The following is a 19,465-nucleotide window of genomic DNA, read 5'->3' as shown; positions in this document are numbered from 1 at the left end:
GTGTTCTCAGCTCACAGCGTTGTGTGTGGTTTGTGTGTGTGTGGTATGGAGTCTTACAAAAAACACTGTGGGGTGCACTTCATGCACTTTTCCAAAGTGTGTATTTCTGTGCATTTAAGTGTAAGCTGGTGAAACAGAGAAGGTGGGAGAAGGTGTTAACAGGGAAAGAAAATAAAGATTTAAATGTCGTGTGTGTGACTTTAGTTATGGAAAAATACAACGGACGTGCTACTGAGATCACTTAAATATGATCTAACCAATTTTAATTACGTACCGTGCAGGGCTGCACATTTCTGCCAGTGAGCACTGACTCCAGATCAGTTTAATTCATTGATTTGAGATGCTTAGCTTCCACTGCTGTGGACAAATGACCGCCACAGTGCAGCCAAATAAAATGAACAGAGTGAACAAATGAACAATGATTTTGGGTCCTGTGCCAAGCTCAAGGTGTTTACATTGTAATGTGTATTGAATATGGTGTATAAACATTAAAACTCTTAATGTGCACATTCTAGCAGCTTATAAGGCCTTTATGAACACTTTATGTGCGACACAGTCGACAGGCAAACCAACAGAAACACTGAAAATGGATTTGTTGAGGCTCATAAACACAACAGGCAAAATGATTGATAGGAAAAGAGAGAGAGAGAGAGAGAGAGAGAGAGAGAGAGAAGTGATACACAAAAAGATCACAACCACAGTAATTTAACCAATAATTTAATATCAGAACCAATCAAAATGACCTCAGAAGTTCTCTTGAAGTTCTAGGATAATCACAGACGCAGTAATGAGCATGCAAATCAGAGACGCAGTAATGAACATGCAAATCACAGGTGCAGTAATGAGCATGCAAATCACAGACAGTAATGAGCATGCATATCACAGGTGCAGTAATGAGCATGCAAATCACAGACAGTAATGAGCATGCATATCACAGACTTAAAAACTTAAGATGTCCAGTGACAATATAGACAATACAGGGACTGTTGCAATGTTTCTCTTATTTAACAGGCAACAGTTACACACATATGTGTGTGTGTGTGTGTGTGTGTGTGTGTGTGTGTGTGCGTACATGCGTGTGTGTGTTGGGGGGAATAATATAATGATAATGTAATGCGTGAAGTGTGACTCCTGGAGATGACGTCAGACGTTCATACAGCTATAGGTTCTGCTGTATAAGAGGTCAGACGTGGCTGTGGAATTTGGAATTTGCAAGTGTGTTAAGTGGGGAGGAAGAGTTTATGTGAGAGTGTGTGTGTGTGTGTGTGGGAAGGAACGGCTAAGGGGAGGAGACATGACACAGGAGCCCACTAAAGTCTCCGTGCGTTGTTTATTGGGGGGGGGGAGTGCAGAGCTTGAAAGCGCGAAGACTTCACTTCATGAATCTGTCTGGAACCACAAGGAATCACCCAACTCATAGCACATTAACTCACGCGATGTGTCCTCCCTTGTTCTCAGGTTGTGAGATCTGACTGAGCTCGAAGGCCCCTGGGAAGTGTTGGTGTCTTAACTTGCTCTCTCTGCCGTGAGATTTCACCACAGCGCTGAAGCCTGAGAGTTGAAGCACCCGGTCCGCGGGCTCCAGAGATTTTGCATCTTATATCCAAATCTACAGCTCCGCGTGACTGAGCTGGAAGCCTGATCTTGAAGCAGATTAAAGGACTGGAAGTCCTCCAAGACTGTTGCATTGTTTTTCACTGGCAAGGGCATTATTATGCTTGTTCCTATTTTAATAATCAAAAACAATTCATATACTGGATAATTAAGTGAAATGTTAGCACAGGGGATGGAGACTGACCGCCACTGGGAATTCCCACTGGGCATTAAAGAAACTGAGTGCATATATGGGAAGTGTTTTTCCCATCAGCTGGATCACTGCCGTTCCATGGCCTGTTGTTTTGTAGTTCCCTCCACAAATACCTCCCAGTTCCTTCCACAAACACCCCCCCAAGTTTCCTCCATAAACACCTCCCGGTTCTCTCGGCGGCCCACTCACCAACTCCTTCTTCTTCATGCACTCCATGAGGATGATGAAGAGGTGCTGGGCCTGTGAGCGGCTGTACGTGAAGGTCTTCTGGATGGTGACCAGCAGCTGGTCACGCAAGGACTCGTTTATCAGCCTGGATGAGAGGAGGAGAGACAGAGAGAGAGAGAGAGAGAGAGAGAGAGAGAGAGAGAGGGGAGAGATGGAGAGAGAGAGAGAGAGAGAGAGAGACAGAGAGAGAGGGAGGGAGAGAGAAAGAGACAGAGAGAGGGGAGAGATGGAGAGAGAGGGAGAGAGAGAGAGAGAGACAGAGAGAGAGGGAGGGAGAGAGAAAGAGACAGAGAGAGGGGAGAGATGGAGAGAGAGAGAGACAGAGAGAGACACAGAGAGAGAGAGAGAGAGAGGTGCAATGAAGAATTACGAGAGGGTGAGTGAAAGAAAGAGGAATAATAAAGAAACAAATGAGAGAAAGAATCACAGATACACCAGGCTAAAAGAAGGAAGAATGAAAGAAAAGAAAAGAAGAAGAATATCAGCTGCCTGAAAACAGAATTTGTCTAACAAGCTGTGACGTGAAGCCATTCCAATATTCGCCAACAACAATCTGGCTCGGTTATTTCCTCACTTACATTTCCACCAACATCGCTGCATTTGGATATCCAAAAAGAGCACTGAGCTTACATACGAGCCAAACAACGCTTATAAAAAGTGAAGGTATTAGTGCGGACGGACTCCATTACCCAGAAACCCCCTCCCGAGCTCCGGCGTACCGACGACTTTGCAGAACGAGAGCGAACTGGGTCAAGATTTAGGCCAAAGTTTAGTTTGGCCTGATACTCCTTCCAAAGCCAGAGACTTGGGGACATGCGGTTCCCGCCGTGTGTTTTACGTTTGCTCGGCGGTTTGCGGGCTGTTCGGCCAGGTACGCACCCTCCCTCCTCGGAGTACTTGTGGCCGAAGGCCAGGATGTCGGAGGCGCGCCCGCTGCCATCGCACACCACCACGGGGACGGGCGGCGTGTCCCTCAGGTACTCCAGCACGATGGAGATGACGTTAGGACCGCCCTCCACGATCAGAGCCACCACGGGCACGCCCTGGCCGATCCCTGAGAGAGAAAGAGAGAGAGAGAGAGAGAGAAAGACTTAAAGGAAGACAAAAATAGCACAAAGAATGGAGAGAGAGCGAGAGAGAGAGAGAGGGGGAGAGAGAGAGAGAGAGAGAGAGAGAGAGAGCGAGAGAGAGAGAGAGAGAGAGAGAGACAGGCAGAAGCAAGCTGCCACACACTGTGAGGGTGAGGCATTGTCTGGCCGGTGGACATGTGGAGTTTTGTCAAGGTGAGCAGTCAGACGAAAACGATCCACGATATTCATCACAGCCGAGAAAGCAGTGTTGAACTGAAGTGTGTGCGAGCGACGCGGAAAGAGAGAGAGGAGAGAGCGAGAGAAGCAGAGACTCAAAACGAGAGGACGGTGAAAAAAAACCCCTCTTCTGATTGGTCGAGGAGCGGCCTTGCACCGAACCCACCGCCAGTGTCAAAGGGCGCCAGTCCAAACCCCTGCACCCTGTGTCGGGTGTCAGGATGCAGCTTCTCACCAGGCACCTGGGACAGCGGCCACTACGGCGCCCTCTAGTGCCCAGGCAGAGCTCATGCACTGTGCTTCCTTAATAGGGATGGATGGTTGATGTGGGTTAATTAACAGGTGCGTAAATAGGGAGGGTCATCGAAACTCAGCCAAGACTACTGGCATCTTATATTCTCTCTCTCTCTCACACACACACACACACACACACACACACACACACACTGTCTGTAATATATCGATTGCCACACTTTAGTATTGAGTACACTTTAGGATTAAGTGCAGTGCACTGTAGCCGGATCCAACTCCTGGCCCATGAATTATTCAGGACGAGGGTGCACCGGAGCGAAAGAGAAGGACTGTGATGGAGAGAGAGAGAGAGAAAGAATGGACAGATGGAGGATAGGTAGGAGGAGAGCGTGAGGGGACGTCAGAGCAGCAGAGGCAGGCAGATGGAAAGAGCCAGAAAGGTAGGTAGGACGGGTGAGAGAGAGAGAGAGAGCGAGAGAGAGACACCGGCGGAGAGAGGGAGAGACGGAGTGAAAGAGACGGAGGAGTGGGTAGCAGCTCCCAGAAGTTCCACGCGTGCAGTCACTGAGCCTAAACCAGTCACAGTTACATAAATCTGCGTTATATATATATAGATGGTGCTGGCTTCAGAGCCCAGTGCACACACCACTCACCTGGTGTGTGTGTGTGTGTGTGTGTGTGTGTGTGTGTGTGTGTGTGTGTGTTTGGAGGGGCACAACAAGGAGGTCAGTCACTTTCCCCCGTTTTTTTCATCCATCTTTTCATTCATCCCTCTCAGTTCGCTTTCTTTCTTTCGCTCCCGTGTTACCTCCCTGTAATATGAAAGTGTAGTAGTTAATAAGGCTACTGCTGACTGCGTGAAAGTTACTGCTGAGTGGTTTTTCGCTTTAGAACAAGCCTCGGTAGCAGAGGTGCGCCTCCTTAGACCCGCGAGCCGATCCTTACCCTCCAGCCTCCGGACCAACGACGGCTATTTGAATTTTTCTAAAAAAGGAGAAATCTGTAAATCTCGAGTTTCAAAGGGGCTCTCCGTCCCGCCCTGATCACCGCTCCGCCCCGGGGACCCTTGATGTGGAGGGGTGGAAGGGTGACAGTGATGTGCCAGTTTAGGCCCCCACCTTTTGTTCAGGGAGGATCTACTGCACCTCGCTACCACTGTAATACGCTTCTGTAAATGTACGATGATAGAGAGAGAGAGAGAGAGAGAGAGAGGGAGAAATGCATATTCATTTGTTCCAGCCACAATGATATCAGCTTTCCGGATGATGTCAGGCAAAGTTGGAGGGTGAGAAAGAGACAGAGAGAGAGAGAGCGAGAGAGCGAGAGCGAAAGAGAGATGATAACCGGGGATTCATTAAAAACAGATGTAATGCCACAAGCACTCGTGTTCAGTCACTTCCGAAGTAGCACTATCTCTGCCGGCCTGACAGACAAGAAGCTCGAGAAAGACTGAACACCACCATGTGTCCCTGCCACGTCCCTGAAAAATTACCACGGTAACTATAAGCCAATAAGCAGAGAGTAGCAGAAAGGACCACTTCCCAAGACCCTCTTTAAAACGAGAGCCCTCGCGCAAACCTTTTCCTTCTTAGGAGTTTCAGCGTCTATTCTTCTGGGCAATCACGCCTGGGTTATTCATACCACATACGACTGATTGGAACACCTGAGTCCAATTAGCTGCCAGTGGGGGAGACATGTGAGAGAAGCTTGCATTTATCTTTATGACTGCTCTGATCAAATCTCGCTTTCGGAGCAGTTCGACTCATTTCCGGAGATGCGTTTTTCTCACAACTTTTTGCACGGCCTTAAACGAAAAATAAAGTGAGTTTTGATGCTCACAGTGAAGAGAGAGAGAGAGAGAGAGAGAGAGAAAGGAGGACCCAGAGGCGGAGGGATGATCCCGACCGTATGGCCAGCCAGCATGGGGAGGTAGGATTAGACCAGTGTGCTATAGCCCACTGAGGAGGCGTTCAGAGGTGGGAGACGCTCCAGAGCTCCTGCTCCATGCGTGGTGGGCCCGTTATCAACCTCCATCCAGTGCTGTTCACCCCTCAGCCCATGGGACCTGGTGGTCGCAGACGGGTGGAGGCAGTGATGCGCCAGTTCACATCCCTCCATCTACCACCAGCGTTTGGTTAACTACCGCACCACTGATGTAAACACATGGGAGAGAGAGAGAGAGAGAGAGAGAGGGAGGGAGGGGGAGAGAGAGAGAGAGAGAGAGAGAGAGAGAGAGAGAGAGAGGGAGGGAGGGAGGGAGGGAGGGGGAGAGAGAGAGAGAGAGAGAGAGAGAGCACGAGAGAGAGAGGGAGGGGAGAGAGAGAGAGGGTGAGAGAGAGAGAGAGAGATGGGGAGAGATCTGGGATTCATTACAAATATATCTAATGCCACAAGCACTCATGTTCAGTCCATTATGAGGCAGCATTATATTGTCTGACCATTATTATTATAATACCGTGTGTGTGTGTGTGTGAGCGGGTGATGTGTGTCTGTGTGTGAATGGGCGGTGTGTGTGTGTGGGTGTATTTTCAACTCTTGTCCGTGAGTGTCTTTGAGTAATACCAAGGGCTGAGAGAAGAGCTGGAAAAGATGTGAAAGATGAAGACAACTGTTCTTCCCGTGGTAATCGGAGCACTAGGGGCTGTGACCCCCAGACTGGGAGTCTCCAGCGGATTGCGGGAACAACATCAGAGCTCTCTGTCTAGAAGGATGCAGTCCTGGGAACAGCTAAAATAGGCCAGGATTATACCGAAATGCTATGGACTGCCGAGGAGCTGTTCAAAGGCGCGCAGCGGCGTAAGGTGCAGAACCATGGCAGTGAAATTGTCACCTTACCCTCTCGGTTTTTAATCAGTATAGTTACAGCAGCCTCAAACTGTGTTAATTTAGCACTGCTGAACTTACCACCATGCAAATACGACGGGGAAAAAAGATCCGCATTCATTTGCATAATTAAGAAGCTGGATAATTAACAAACGGTGGACTACGCTGGGTTTGTCTATGCTGAACCACTCACAAGGCAGCAGGACTGCAGAGGTAGCACCGTAAACGGCACGTCCTCAGAACCATGGACAGCTCATATCTGGTTCAATAGCGCAACGTTTAGTGAAATCAAATGTTTCGGCCTCAGTTTAACCAAGCACGTCCTCAGCACCATGGACAGCTCATACCTGGTTTAACGTTTAATTCAGCCAACTGTTCGCTTAAGACCGCAACATACGCTCAAAGAAAGCACACATTAGGCAGGCTAAAGTAATTCTAAAGCCCAAAAAGCTAAAGTCCCAAAGCTAAAGCTAAACCCCTAGCTTATGTTTAACTGTTCTACAAATACTGTAGTCCTGGTGGCATCATTACTGTCACGCGTTCACGTCTTATTGTAGCCTGCTGTAACGATCCCAAAGCTGAGTGCTTTATGAACTTGGACAGTGACACGTGAAACGTCCTTCTACTCGGAGAAGACAAATCAAGAACCGTACTCCCGATTAGCGTAGGTGGCTTGACATCTTTGTAGTGCACTCATATGCATATCGTATCATATACATACATGTTTCACGACTGTGTTTATCTGTAATACCTATAGTTTCGAAATACACTAAATGGCTGCAATTTTGGCCTGTTTTCGTGAGCTGCCAAAGCGGCCAAACATTTCACTGCGGCGCGTGGTGCCCCAGCGGTAGGAGAACAGCAGCTAAGTGTATGTGAGGTTGGGGGATAGGGTCGCAGATCGACGGCTGATGGCTTGCCGAAATCTCGCACTATCTGGAACGATCCCATCGGGGGACCGCTGAACCCAACCAAACCGTCCTCGGCCGTGACACAAGCGCTACGCACGACCGTCGTCGGTGACATAAGAATTACGGAGTCCTTTGTTTATTTATTTATTTATTTTGTCTGGACTGCAAGATGATAACTGACGATGTATTTTAAGTTTCGACATGAGATTGCGCAGACACGCTAAGCTTAACACTCGAAACTATTTCCAGCAGTGTTATCAGAGTGAAGCGATCTTTGTTCCCATGTTCGACCGCAGGAAACGAGCGTTTTTTTTTTTTCCCCCGTCTCTCTTCCTTTTCCAGTCTTCTCTTCCCGAGAGGAATGACCGCTCCGACTGGGCTGCAGGTGGACGGGTGCCGCTGATGACGACTGGACGTCTCTTTGCCTTCCCAGCCTCCTCTATGTCCCCAGGCATAGGATGACAAAGGGAAGTCCACAGGTCACATGACCAGGGTGGGCGGGGCTTGGGGGAAGCGGGGGATGACGGGGGCGGAACGCTCAGAAAGTCAACCCGCTTCCGGTTGACCGCCCGCTGTGGGACGGCGGAAACGGACGTGTCCGAGCAGACGTCGCGCGCCGGCGGCGTGCCCGAGGCCGGCTGCTGCGAGCCGCGGGCGCAGGGGATTGTGGGTCGGTGGTGGTGGCGGGTGAAGATGGAGGTGAGAAATGTGTGGGCTGGGTGTTCAAAGTGTGAGAGGAGAAAATAATTTTCACATGGTGCTTAGATGTCTGGACACAGATGTCTTGACAAAAATACTTCAGGCAGATTCAGCCAAGCAATAGAGTCCTTTGTCTTGGGTATCTGGGCTGTGAAACATAACCATAATATTGTCGTTGGATATCTGAAGTACAATTAGGAACAGTGTGCCTGTAATTACTAAGCGTTAGTAAGGTAGTTACTATTTAGATCATTAGAAAAACTCAAACAGATCGAGACGATGCCAGAAGACGAAGTTTTGTTGTTATCGCCCATTAGAACCAGTGTGTGCACCCACATTATGGGCATGTGCAGTGCTGGTGTCCGGTGTGGTTTTTTTTCCGAGCCACGTATGTCTGGAGAGCAACACCATCACACCGTACTGGGGTCATACGGCGCCGCCCACCCGCCGTGAGCTCCTCCACACAGCTAGGGGGCGCTGAAACAGAGCTCCAGACTGAGCACATGTGGCGGGGGATGCCGGCTCCTTGCCGGCCCGAGTCGAAGCCCAGCGACAGGGTGGCTGCCAAGCCAGACCTGCTTGTGCGGACTTTAATCGGATTGGTGTTGCTTCTCACAGAAAAACAGCTTACGTTATTCAAACTAATAATAATATGTTGCATTTATATGGCACCTTTCTCGAGCTCAGTGATTCGTGACGAATCGAAAACAACTCAGAAACTTCGTATGCGGTCATCGCACACAATAACACGAATTGCACAGAATGGCTCCTTCACTGGAGACGCGAGGCGATGGTAAGTAGGTATACTGAAAGCAAAGAGTCTGAGAGAGATGATATAGAGACATGGTGAGAACATAGAGTCTGCATAGTGAGACACAAGGGTGCGAGGACACTAAGAGATTAGCTCTGAGCTGTGATTTGAAAGAGGAAACAGAAGATATCTCACAGAGACCATGTGGGAGACAGTTCCAAAGCTTGGGACTTTTAAATCACTGTCTATAATTTGAAACAATCATTAATGATGATTTCTCTACATGACCTATGGAATCAGTTGCATAGCAACAATATAGCAAGCATGTGTATAGTGTATGTGGTCGTCAGCAAGCATATCTATAACCTTGTCAATAGCCTTAATCAATAGCCTAGTTGTTTATGTCTAAACCACACTTATCAATGTATAAATATAGCTCTCTTCCCACTGGAGAGGAAATCGTTTTGTGGCCTGTATCAGTGGTTCTGGTATAATTAACACTGCGAGAGATCTGAGGTCAGATTTGCAGTTTCTGTCACTATGGCTTAAATGAAGACCTTGGTCTGTGGAAGCTTTCCCCAGATCAGCCTAAAATGGAAACGTCTGTGCTGAGCACAATTAAGCCTTTGATCCCCAGGGCAAGTAAAGCGCTCTGTCCGGCGTCTGATCTACAAAGAGCACTGTCAGAAAGAGTCCCTGCCTTTAAATATTTAAACTTACATCTGTAAAAGGTTCTTATATCAGCAAGAACTGGAAGGTCAAAATCAAGCCAAAAGTGGCCTCGGCCCACCCACAAACCACGCCCCCTGCATTGACCATGCCCCAAAAGCCGCACCCAACTCCTCAGTGGCGGGCGGACTCACGTGTGTTGATCTTCTGCAGGGAGATGTGCTTCTCAAGCTGCCGACGGAGCTTCACCTCGGCTCCGTACTTGCCCGTGGTGCCGTTGTCGGCCAGGATGAAGTGGGAATGCAGGCTATTGAGGACAGTGAGCTTACTCAGCGGGTTTGACATGGTCTGGTATGGGCGGACCACCTGCCAATGACAGCAGACAGAGCAAGGGGGTTAGCCTATTAGCGCTGGTTAAAAGGTGCTGTCTGATAGCTTATGGACACTGTTTAAAGGTGCTGTCTGATGGGTTATGGACAGTGTTTAAAGATGCTGTCTGATGGGTTATGGACAGTGTTTAAAGATGCTGTCTGATGGGTTGTGGTGCTGGTTTAAGAATTAATTTGTGATGTTATTATTGCAATATCACCTATGAAACGTAAGAGAGTCTGCATTGTATGTCACTTTGGATAAAAGTGTCAGCTAAATGCCATAAATGTAAAAATGTAAAATGTTTCCATGAAGACAGTCTCTCTCGCTCTCTTTCTGCACAGTAATGCCTCGATGCTATTAGCTAAGGATTGTGGTTCACAAAAAATAAAGCCATTATTGACTGTCTTTCTCTGGATTACTGGATAACAGGATTACTTGGTGACTAATTTAACAGACTGACATAATCAGCATCAGATTTGTCACGCGAGTGTCAGCAGCAGAACATCCGAAACAACCTCAAACCTATGGAGGAACCGCTGAATTTCTGTGGCCTTCTGTATCTTACTGCAGAGAAAAAGGCCATCTTGCAAGTTAACCTGCTGCAGAGAAATAGTGCACGGTGTACACCGCAATTGTAGGTTTCACCAACAGCCAGCAAACAACGTTAAACATGAAGGTGTTTGGATGCCACTCATCTAAAGACCCTTAACACTGCATACAGAAGATGAAAATAGTGACGACTGAGTTTTTCCCCTTGCAGAGAAATCATTGAAAAGTAAAAGGAGGCCTGGTTTTTCACATTACATAGCAAAAGTCATAAGCAATTTTTTTTTTCTTTTCACCCCAGGCAAGGCAGACAAGCCTAGATAAACAATAATTACATTCCTACTCATCATCGTTAACCTTGTCATATACAGCCCACATTACAAGACACCAGGTTAGAATGAGAATCTCAACTAACCTGAACAAAACCACCAGCCACCATGAAATAATCACAGATGCTATCCAACTGTGTAATGACTTACATAAATGTGTGATTTAGTTATTGTATTCATAGCTGCCTCCACTTTGTGTGTACCACTAACTTGGTGAGATACCTAGATCAACTGCACAGGTGTGCCGAGTCTCCTCACGCATGCTGGATTTCAGCCAGTCCGTCACTGAGTGAAAATGCCTCTTCTAGGCCGACTAAAACAACGGTTCAAAGTTGCATACCAGCATAACGGACTACAGATGCAGCCTATGTGCACACCGTAAATGTTAAGGTCACTACACACGCACACACACGAGCACATGCACACATATGCATGCAGACCCACGCACACACACATACATGAACACATGCACACATAAACGTGCGCGCGCACACACACTTGCATGCCGACACGCAAACCCACACATATGCACCCACACACACACACAAACACACACACAGATGCGTGGACACACACACAGGTAAAAGGTGCGCTATGTGTAAAATTGCATATATCTCTCATGGGTGTCATACATTCACACAGCTTTTATGATTTGCCCCCACAAAAAATAGATAGCAGCCTCCTGTCCGCAACGCCAGACTGTGCTGGATGCTTTAACTCATGAAAAATACAGAGACACACACACTGTGTCAGAAGTCCCTTCCTTTGAGTATCCAGCATTACCTCATAACTAGAGAGAGAGAGAGAGAGAGAGAGAGAGAGAGAGAGAGAGAGAGAGAGAGCTAGCAGTTACATGTGGGTCTTGATAAATAAGACATAACTCAAGCAGGGTGTGTGTTCCTGCTGCGACTCTGTAAGTTAGCTGACGCATCACATTAAATTATTCAGGCAATTTTTGCATCGTGCTTGGAGCATGTTGAGAATACATTATCTAAATCTGCTGCTAAACACTAGGCTAGAGATGTACTTATCATAAACGCTATAGGCCCTTCTCTAGATGACAAAAAAGGTGTAATTTCCCCAATATTTAGCATAAAATTCAAATGGCGTTTCTAGCCACTTTGTGTAGTGCCGCTATCTAGATGTGGGGTCTACATCGTGTGTGTAGGTGTGTGATTTATGCGCGTGACTTACGTCTTTGCCCACGAGGTCCTCCTGGTTCTCCACTATACCCCAGGGGGCGATACCGATGGTGCAGATCTTGCCCCTGGATTTCGAGGCGTGATCTTTCAGTGCATCTCCCACGTGTCGGATGACCCCTGCGGGAGAGACGAACGGGTCCTGACGGCTGGCGGGCGACGGTCATGACACGACGGAAAGATGTTCGCTTTTCACGACGGACTCGTTTGTTATTCCGCTCAAAGCCCCTCCCACCCGACTAGCGGGCTTAATTCTACAATGTGTAGACTAAGGAGAGAGTGAATTCAAATTCCTAGCCACTAATAATGTGATCTCTCGTGGCGTCCATCGACGCCCGCCGGCCCCGCCTCCCACGGCGGACGCACCCGTGTTGACGCCTCCCGTGAAGATCCAGGCGCCGGTCGTCATGGCAGCCTTGATGAGCCCCTTCCCGAACACCTGCTTGAGCTTGGGCTGCAGCTCGAAGTTCTGCAGGCCACCGTGCACGGAGATGAGCAGCTTGGGAAGCTCCAGCTGCCACTCCTTGGTCATCAGGTGCAGCAACAGATCCGGCTTCGTGTCGTACGACACGCGTACGTACTGACACAGCCACAGGCAGTGATGTGAGGGCAGAGAGGCATGGCAGGTGTTTATGTATTATATATAAATATATATATTAAAAAAGAGCCATTGACCTAAGTGAACATAAGTGCCAAAACACAGATGTTTCGTCTGACATCAACTTATGGGTGATTTAAATGCCAATACATGTATTAATTTATTTAAATACAAATGCATTTATTATTGCAACCAAATTTTTTTTCCTTTATTTCCCAAATGTAATACATTTTTATTTCTGATTGTCAGCAAAATGCATTAGACAGACCAACGAACATGCATTACACGAAGGAACAAACCGACCATTCGGTCTGTTGCTGTGAAACTAGTTGGAGAACACAGTTACCATCGCTTTGTTGGAGTGGCCCCCGCCCTGGAACTCGATGGTCCCGAAGGCGTCAGTGGGGCTCAGCTGCGTGTGCTTGCTGATGGACCATTTCTCAGACAATCCGTCACTCTTCGTCACGCGCTCCGTCTTGTCATTCTGGTTGGACGAGATGCTGGGGGGCAGGCCCACGTGCTGGCCAATGAGACGCCCGCAACAGCACCTGTCAAGGAGAAAGATACATGGAGAGAAGATGATGTTTACAAATTGGAATAAGTGCTTTTTTTTCTGAAGGTGGGATCAATGCGATTCTACACTCGAGGTCAGTTAAAAAGAGAAACTCGATTTATCAGGTTAACCGATTGAAACATCTACTCTAATTTTACCTTTGAATGTCGTTTATGAGTTGGGTTTCTGCTGACTGTCTGGAATGAAGACTGAATCGAATGAGTCGACCGTGCAATAAGGTGTAGCTGATGCATCCATGTGGAACACTATGTAATCCTGGTCACCTGAACCTTGATCAAATTTGTTCATAACAGGCTTAAATGGAATAGCTTCAAAAACCTTTCCTTCTGGACAGAAGCCAGTTTTACACTAGCGGCATACATGAAGATCAACTTAGCTTTTCTTTTAAAGAGTTTCAAACTCATGCTTGTATTATATTTCTTGTATTGTAACGCTTCACGGTGAGTGGTCGCAAACAGGAAATTATCGGAAAATTCCATAATAATACAGAGAGAATGAAATGTAGCTGAAGTTTCATGCTCAATTCATTCTACAGACAGCAAGTCAAATTTTGGAATTACAACAGCAGTTTAATTTGTGGTGTTTAATACCACGCTCTCTGTTAGCAAACTCTGTAGCCGTAGTTGGTTAATGGCATTGATTAATGCCTGGCTGGGTGTTTAAATGGCAGTTTGATATGACAAGAAAGCGTTTAAGACGCAAGGAGAAACTTCTGCGTATCCACTAGAACCTGACCTGAAACCATCTCTGGCCGTCATCTCCACCGGCGCAGAGTCCGCCTCCAGATTCAACCGGCCAATCAAATCTCACAAACAGAAAATTCCCCCATCATTTGAGGCCTGAGTTTTTGAGGACTCTCCCTCGTTAGGAAAAAGCAACGGATTAATTCCGTCCGCGGCGGTAGGTTTTAACGTCTCTAGGGCGTGATGGACGTTACCTGTGGGGGTCTTTGGCGCTGACGATGATGTGGACACATTCTCGCTTGCTGAACGCTCTCTCGATCCACGACTTCTGCGCCTGAGGAGAGACGGGAAGTTGGGTGCGGGAAGGCTAAGGGCCGAGAGGCCGAAGACTTCCGTCCAATCGGATCGCCTAGTTGGAGAACCGCCGTTAAATCCGCCAATGAGCTCTGCTGCTGCGCCTGATTGGCGTGTGTGTTACCTAGCTCGCAGTCTTGCGATTGATAAATTCGCTGTCGTGGGTTTTGCTCTCAAAGGCTATGCATACTTGGGGATTAAACGGCTTTGTTGCGGAGAAAGCGGTGAAAATCCTGCATGAAAGTTTTACTCTCACGCTCCCGATACCGTAATGATGGATTCCAGAGAAGCCACAGAAACAGAACAACCAGTGCCTCTGTACCCAGTGAACGGTATACGCTTAAAATCAAGCACTGGAATAAAAATGTAGGTGTTTAAATGAGACACAGTTATGCTTGGCAAAATTCTCTCTTAGCGTCTCTAAACCTTTTCCACCACGCGTTATTAAACCGAACACATGCACTTATATCTTTCCTGGAGCTTCTGTAATACTTCTGTCATATGTTGGGGGGAAATCTAGAATAGCAAGCTCCCCCGACATTATTAAACACTTGCTGTTTTAATGTCGCTGTTATTAATTTCTGCAGTTAGTGATTCATGGATCGCTAACTCTCAAAACTGAATCGCACCACTTAAACCTATGAATAGTGCCATATGTACTAAGTGTATAACCTGGATAATAGAAAATCCAGGATTAATGTGTCATCTTTTACATGTTTCTGGAGTTGATGTTTAAGATTAGAGGAAAACCAGTGCCGAGGATATTTGTGTAATTGTGTAAAGAAGTGTAGGACATTCTGACATTCTGAGCGTTGCGGTCATATCAAATAGATACTCCCACATCTTAATAATGTCCCAAAATGGGATATGGTTTGGGACTTGAGGACAAACACAAGTCTGTTGTTTGTGAGAATAACATAGACATCAAATTAAAAGAGTTCCATAGCCAAAGAAGACCTTAATTTACTCATTAGCACAAAGTATATTTTTTACACTTTCAACACAAAACTTCAAAAACCAGCACAACCTGCAAACACAAACAAACACTTCAAAACTCCCAAAATACAAAAACCAGCAGAACCAAAAACCAGCACAACCTGTGAACACACCTTGAATCTCCCAAACCAGCGCAACCTGTGAACACACCCCAAATCCAACAAACCATCAAGCTGCAAACACATCACACACATTTCAAAAACCAACCTGACCTGTGTGGCCTGAGCTTCAAAATCCAAAAGCCAACATGCCGCAGAAAATACAGAAACACTCACGACCTGTGAAGGCACCTCCACTCCCGGTACATGGATCCCACGTGGCTTGCCCTGCCCCTCTGCGTTCCCACAGCAACCCGTTCTCAAAAAAAAGCACCCTTCCTGGGGTAAGTGTGCGAGCCTGGGGCCAGGCTTTTAAAGGCAAACCCCCATGTGATGAGTCGGCAAATGAGAGGCATGCAGTTGAGGGGCTTCACACTATCTTGAGCAGACATAAAGAGCGGACATGATAGTTCATGACAGGACAGGCAAGAGAAACAGTGGATGTCGTTACGTGCCGTGAGACAGGCGTCACGGTCAAACGGAGACAACAAGAAGCTCCAGCGCCGTCAGCTCTAATCAGCGGTCAGAGGGAACCGTGGTGAGAGAAGTAGAACACTCCAAAACGGAGAGAGAGAGAGTGAGAGAGAAACAGAAAGAAAGACAAAGACAGACTTCTAAAAGTTTTTACAGCAAGGTACCTGTGAGTTTTGCGTTGGCGGGTTGAAAACCAGATTTAACACTCATTATTTTCTGTCCTTGTTGTTAGAATGAGAAAGTTAAGAAGAAAGGGCAGCAATATTAACTGCAAAACAGCTTTATAACAGACATAACTGACCATAACATATGACTCGGGGACAGCCCAGAAGCACTCACTATGTTATGGGCAAAAATCTTCCTCTTCCTCTCTCTCTCTCTCTCTCTCTCTCTCTCTCTCTCTCTCTTTCTCTCTCTCACAAGCCTTGTTTATGAGCATTGGCATGGTCTCTCAGATAGTGGACAACCTCCAAAAGAGTACGCTATAATTAAGCTTTGTTGCCAGGTTGACCTGCCAAGGAAGGCCGAACAGATTTGCTCCTTTCAGGAGACGTCTCCATGCCATCGGATGTATCTCTGCAGGTGACGGTGTGGTCTGTAACACAGGAGAGTAACTAGCAGGGTAACCTGAGGGTAACTAACAGGGTAACTAGAGGGTAACTAGCAGAGTAACTTCTGTCCCAATATGACATGATGGTACATTTTCTCAAGAGACCATGCAAACAGACTGTTGGCATCAAGTGGAGAAGTCTTCCAGATCCAGGTAGTGATCCAGCGTCTCACCAGGAGTTTTTTTTTTCATTGCTCTCTTTACACATCTCTCAGTCCTTATCCAAGGTCTGTAGGAGTCCCGATATCATCTCACTCTCACCTGTTAAAAGTTCACCTCAGGACCAAGTAGAATGAAAAAGACCCAGTAGCTGTATGGATTGTGGCTGTGCATGAAGAAGCCCTAGGTGTGGTGTAAGTTTGAACCTAGGTGTGGTGTGCTTTGTTGGGGTGGAGCCATGCTCTGTTGGGTCTGGAGCCATGCTCTGTTGGGTCTGGAGCCATGCTCTGTTGGGGTGGAGCCATGCTCTGTTGGGTCTGGAGCCATGCTCTGTTGGGGTGGAGCCATGCTCTGTTGGGTCTGGAGCCATGCTCTGTTGGGTCTGGCCCGCTCTGTTGGGTCTGGCCCGCTCTGTTGGGTCTGGAGCCATGTTCTGTTGGGTCTGGCCCGCTCTGTTGGGTCTGGCCCGCTCTGTTGGGTCTGGCCCGCTCTGTTGGGTCGTCAGCTCTGAGGTCAGGCATGCATGCTCATGTCCTCCTGCTCACATTCAAGAGCTTCACCAAGCAGTGCTGGGATTACACAGCTAATCCGCACAGCCCCATGGCTAAGGAGAGTGCAGATGGGACATTCCCATTACACACACATGCTCACACACAATTTATTAAGACCCCTTCCATTTTAACATAAATTGACTGGAAAAATCTTTCCAGGCTTTCCCCTCATCAAAGCAACACTGAATTAAGTCTCAGTCCTAGTGGGAGGTCTCAGAAACTCCCAGAAATTGATCAGAAACTCACAAACCCTCAGAGGCCACTCCCTCACAGGTCACTGCCACATAGGCCACTCCCACACAGGCCACCCAGAATGACTGCAATCTGCTTTAAACTGCACTGAAGCATCGTCACTATTAGCAACGGCCATCATCCTCCACTTCTGACACTGACATTGTAATTATCATTACTACACAGACACACACACACACACACACACACACACACACACACACACACACACACACACACACACACACACACAGACTGCTGATATACCACCTGTGCGTAGAAATTTCGGCTTCACCCTAGTTACAGGACTAAAGGTGTTGCTGTAACTTCTTGTTTCCACTGATCTAAGGCCAGTTTTGTCTGTTCTCTTGCAACGACTATGCGAGTTAACATTACCATCTCACGAGGTAAAGCTTGTCCTGTATCAGTCTAACAGTCAAGCGTGCTGGCAAACATCTGAATCTCTCCCAACCATCTAAAGTCAACGAGGGACTCATTTAATTGCCAGCCGGGGCCGGGCTGTTTTTAGTGACCATGCTGTCACCTCGTTTCTGCACATGGTTTCATCTCCTGTCGTTAATTAGCCCAATTAGTGATGCGCCATCTGCAATTTTAGTGAAATTAGTTCTTCCCCAGACGCCGACGCAGTACGTCGGAGCGCGGCCCGGACGTGGGCGTGGAGCGTTGCTTGCGGGCGGGGTGCTCCTATCCCTGACCTCTCGGGCAGCGGTGTTTTACCTCTCTGACCCACAACTCGCGACGCGCGACAGATGAAAGGCCGTATGGCAGCATTCCCATTTCTCCCTCGTCCTCTCTCTCTGTTTCTTTCACCCGCTCTTTCTCCCTCTGTTGTTAACGCAGCCGTATGCTGGCAGTTCCGTGTCAGTATACCACCAATCTCACCGAGCTATGAGCTCCGGCATTCCTGCGGGATTTCATTTAACACAGATTACAATTCCCCCTCCCAGCCCGCTAATTAAAACACGCCTTGATTTCTTAAAGACTTCTTTGGGGGAGGGGGGTAGTTTGCTTCAGCAGACGTTAATGGCGGTCGTTCGGTCGACCTGCTTGACGCCGTGAGAGAGCTGCTCAGCTGCGGCAAAGCGAGAGACCCCCTCCATCACCCCTGCGTGGACGTCGGCGTTCCCGCAGTGCGGTCCGCACTGCGATCCGCACTGCAGTCGTTGCAGACGTTCTCGCTTTGCAGTAAGCTCCACAAGCAAACTCCCTGTCATGCTAGCCTACTTTTTATACAGCTGCCAGGCCACTTTTTAATCTTTAAGTGGCTTTAAAACTTCAACGGCAGATTTTTCTTTTGTTGTTGTTGTGGATGGTGAGGGTGCAGGGCTACATTACTGAAACTCGCAGTATGTTCCCGTTATGGATCGCAGCAGGGCGCCGAACCACCAAAGGCGGACTAGGCGTTCTCGGGGGAGGGGTTTAGCCTCCACAAATTATTTGTAGGGGGTATCTGAAGTCATCCACTCTGAGGTAAGATTCAGATTTTATTTAGTTTCTGTAGCTATAAATCTGAGACATAAAATATAGAATCTATTTGGATCTATGAGCTGATGAGGCATGAGGCATAGCAACACTTAACTGGTCAAAAGATTTACCCAAAGTGCCTCACAGCAGTAAAGGGAAGCCTGTGTTATCTGAAAATAAACATAATTTCTACACACGTCAATTTTATAAACAAGAAAGTTCTTAATGCACAGAGCCCACACTTAAAAGAGGTACAACCAACTGTCATAAATAACGTAGAGGTCAGACATGGATAGCACAAGAAAAGGATTAACTACAGCTGTGATGACCTTTCCCAGACAATCTGGGCTTTGTGTGCCAGTACACTTGGTAAAAAAATAAATTAAAAAAAAACTGGCTGTCAAATATCGTTAATACCTCTCCAACTCTCCCAATCACAGTTTGGCACAAGATCGATGCAGGTCAGGAAAAGACACAACAGGACAAGGCAAAAAAACAAAAAAACAGGAAAGGACCAAAGCCAAAACCAAAACAAAGCCTCCGCCACGGCAGTTCACAGTTACTTCGTTTCCGCAAAAACACATCCGGGTTTGGCTAACGGAGAGGAGGCTAATGGGACCAGATGGACGAGATCAACGGAGTCTCCCGCAGGTTCGGAATATGTCGCGCGAGGTGGGCACACGAACACACATTCACCATGCACACGCGTTCCAGCGACACCCTCGCGTCAGCTTGAATCCAGTCGCACGGAACAGCGCA

General features: G+C 47.5%; 1 protein-coding gene across 1 annotated transcript in view; it reads right to left on the bottom strand.

The window, feature by feature from the left end:
* Nucleotides 1-19,465, bottom strand: part of trpm3 (transient receptor potential cation channel, subfamily M, member 3) — a 79,309-nt gene that overhangs the window by 32,002 nt on the left and 27,842 nt on the right. The window contains 7 exon segments of the mRNA XM_035526094.1: nucleotides 1,997-2,120; nucleotides 2,915-3,089; nucleotides 9,642-9,813; nucleotides 11,889-12,013; nucleotides 12,260-12,473; nucleotides 12,838-13,039; nucleotides 14,003-14,082. Coding sequence (XP_035381987.1) covers nucleotides 1,997-2,120; nucleotides 2,915-3,089; nucleotides 9,642-9,813; nucleotides 11,889-12,013; nucleotides 12,260-12,473; nucleotides 12,838-13,039; nucleotides 14,003-14,082 — 1,092 coding nt within the window.

This window comes from Electrophorus electricus, chromosome 5 (genome assembly GCF_013358815.1).
Source record: "Electrophorus electricus isolate fEleEle1 chromosome 5, fEleEle1.pri, whole genome shotgun sequence".
NCBI classification, from domain to species: Eukaryota; Metazoa; Chordata; class Actinopteri; order Gymnotiformes; family Gymnotidae; genus Electrophorus; species Electrophorus electricus.
The sequence above is the reverse complement of the archived record's forward strand: the minus strand, read 5'-3'. Positions and strand labels throughout refer to the sequence as shown.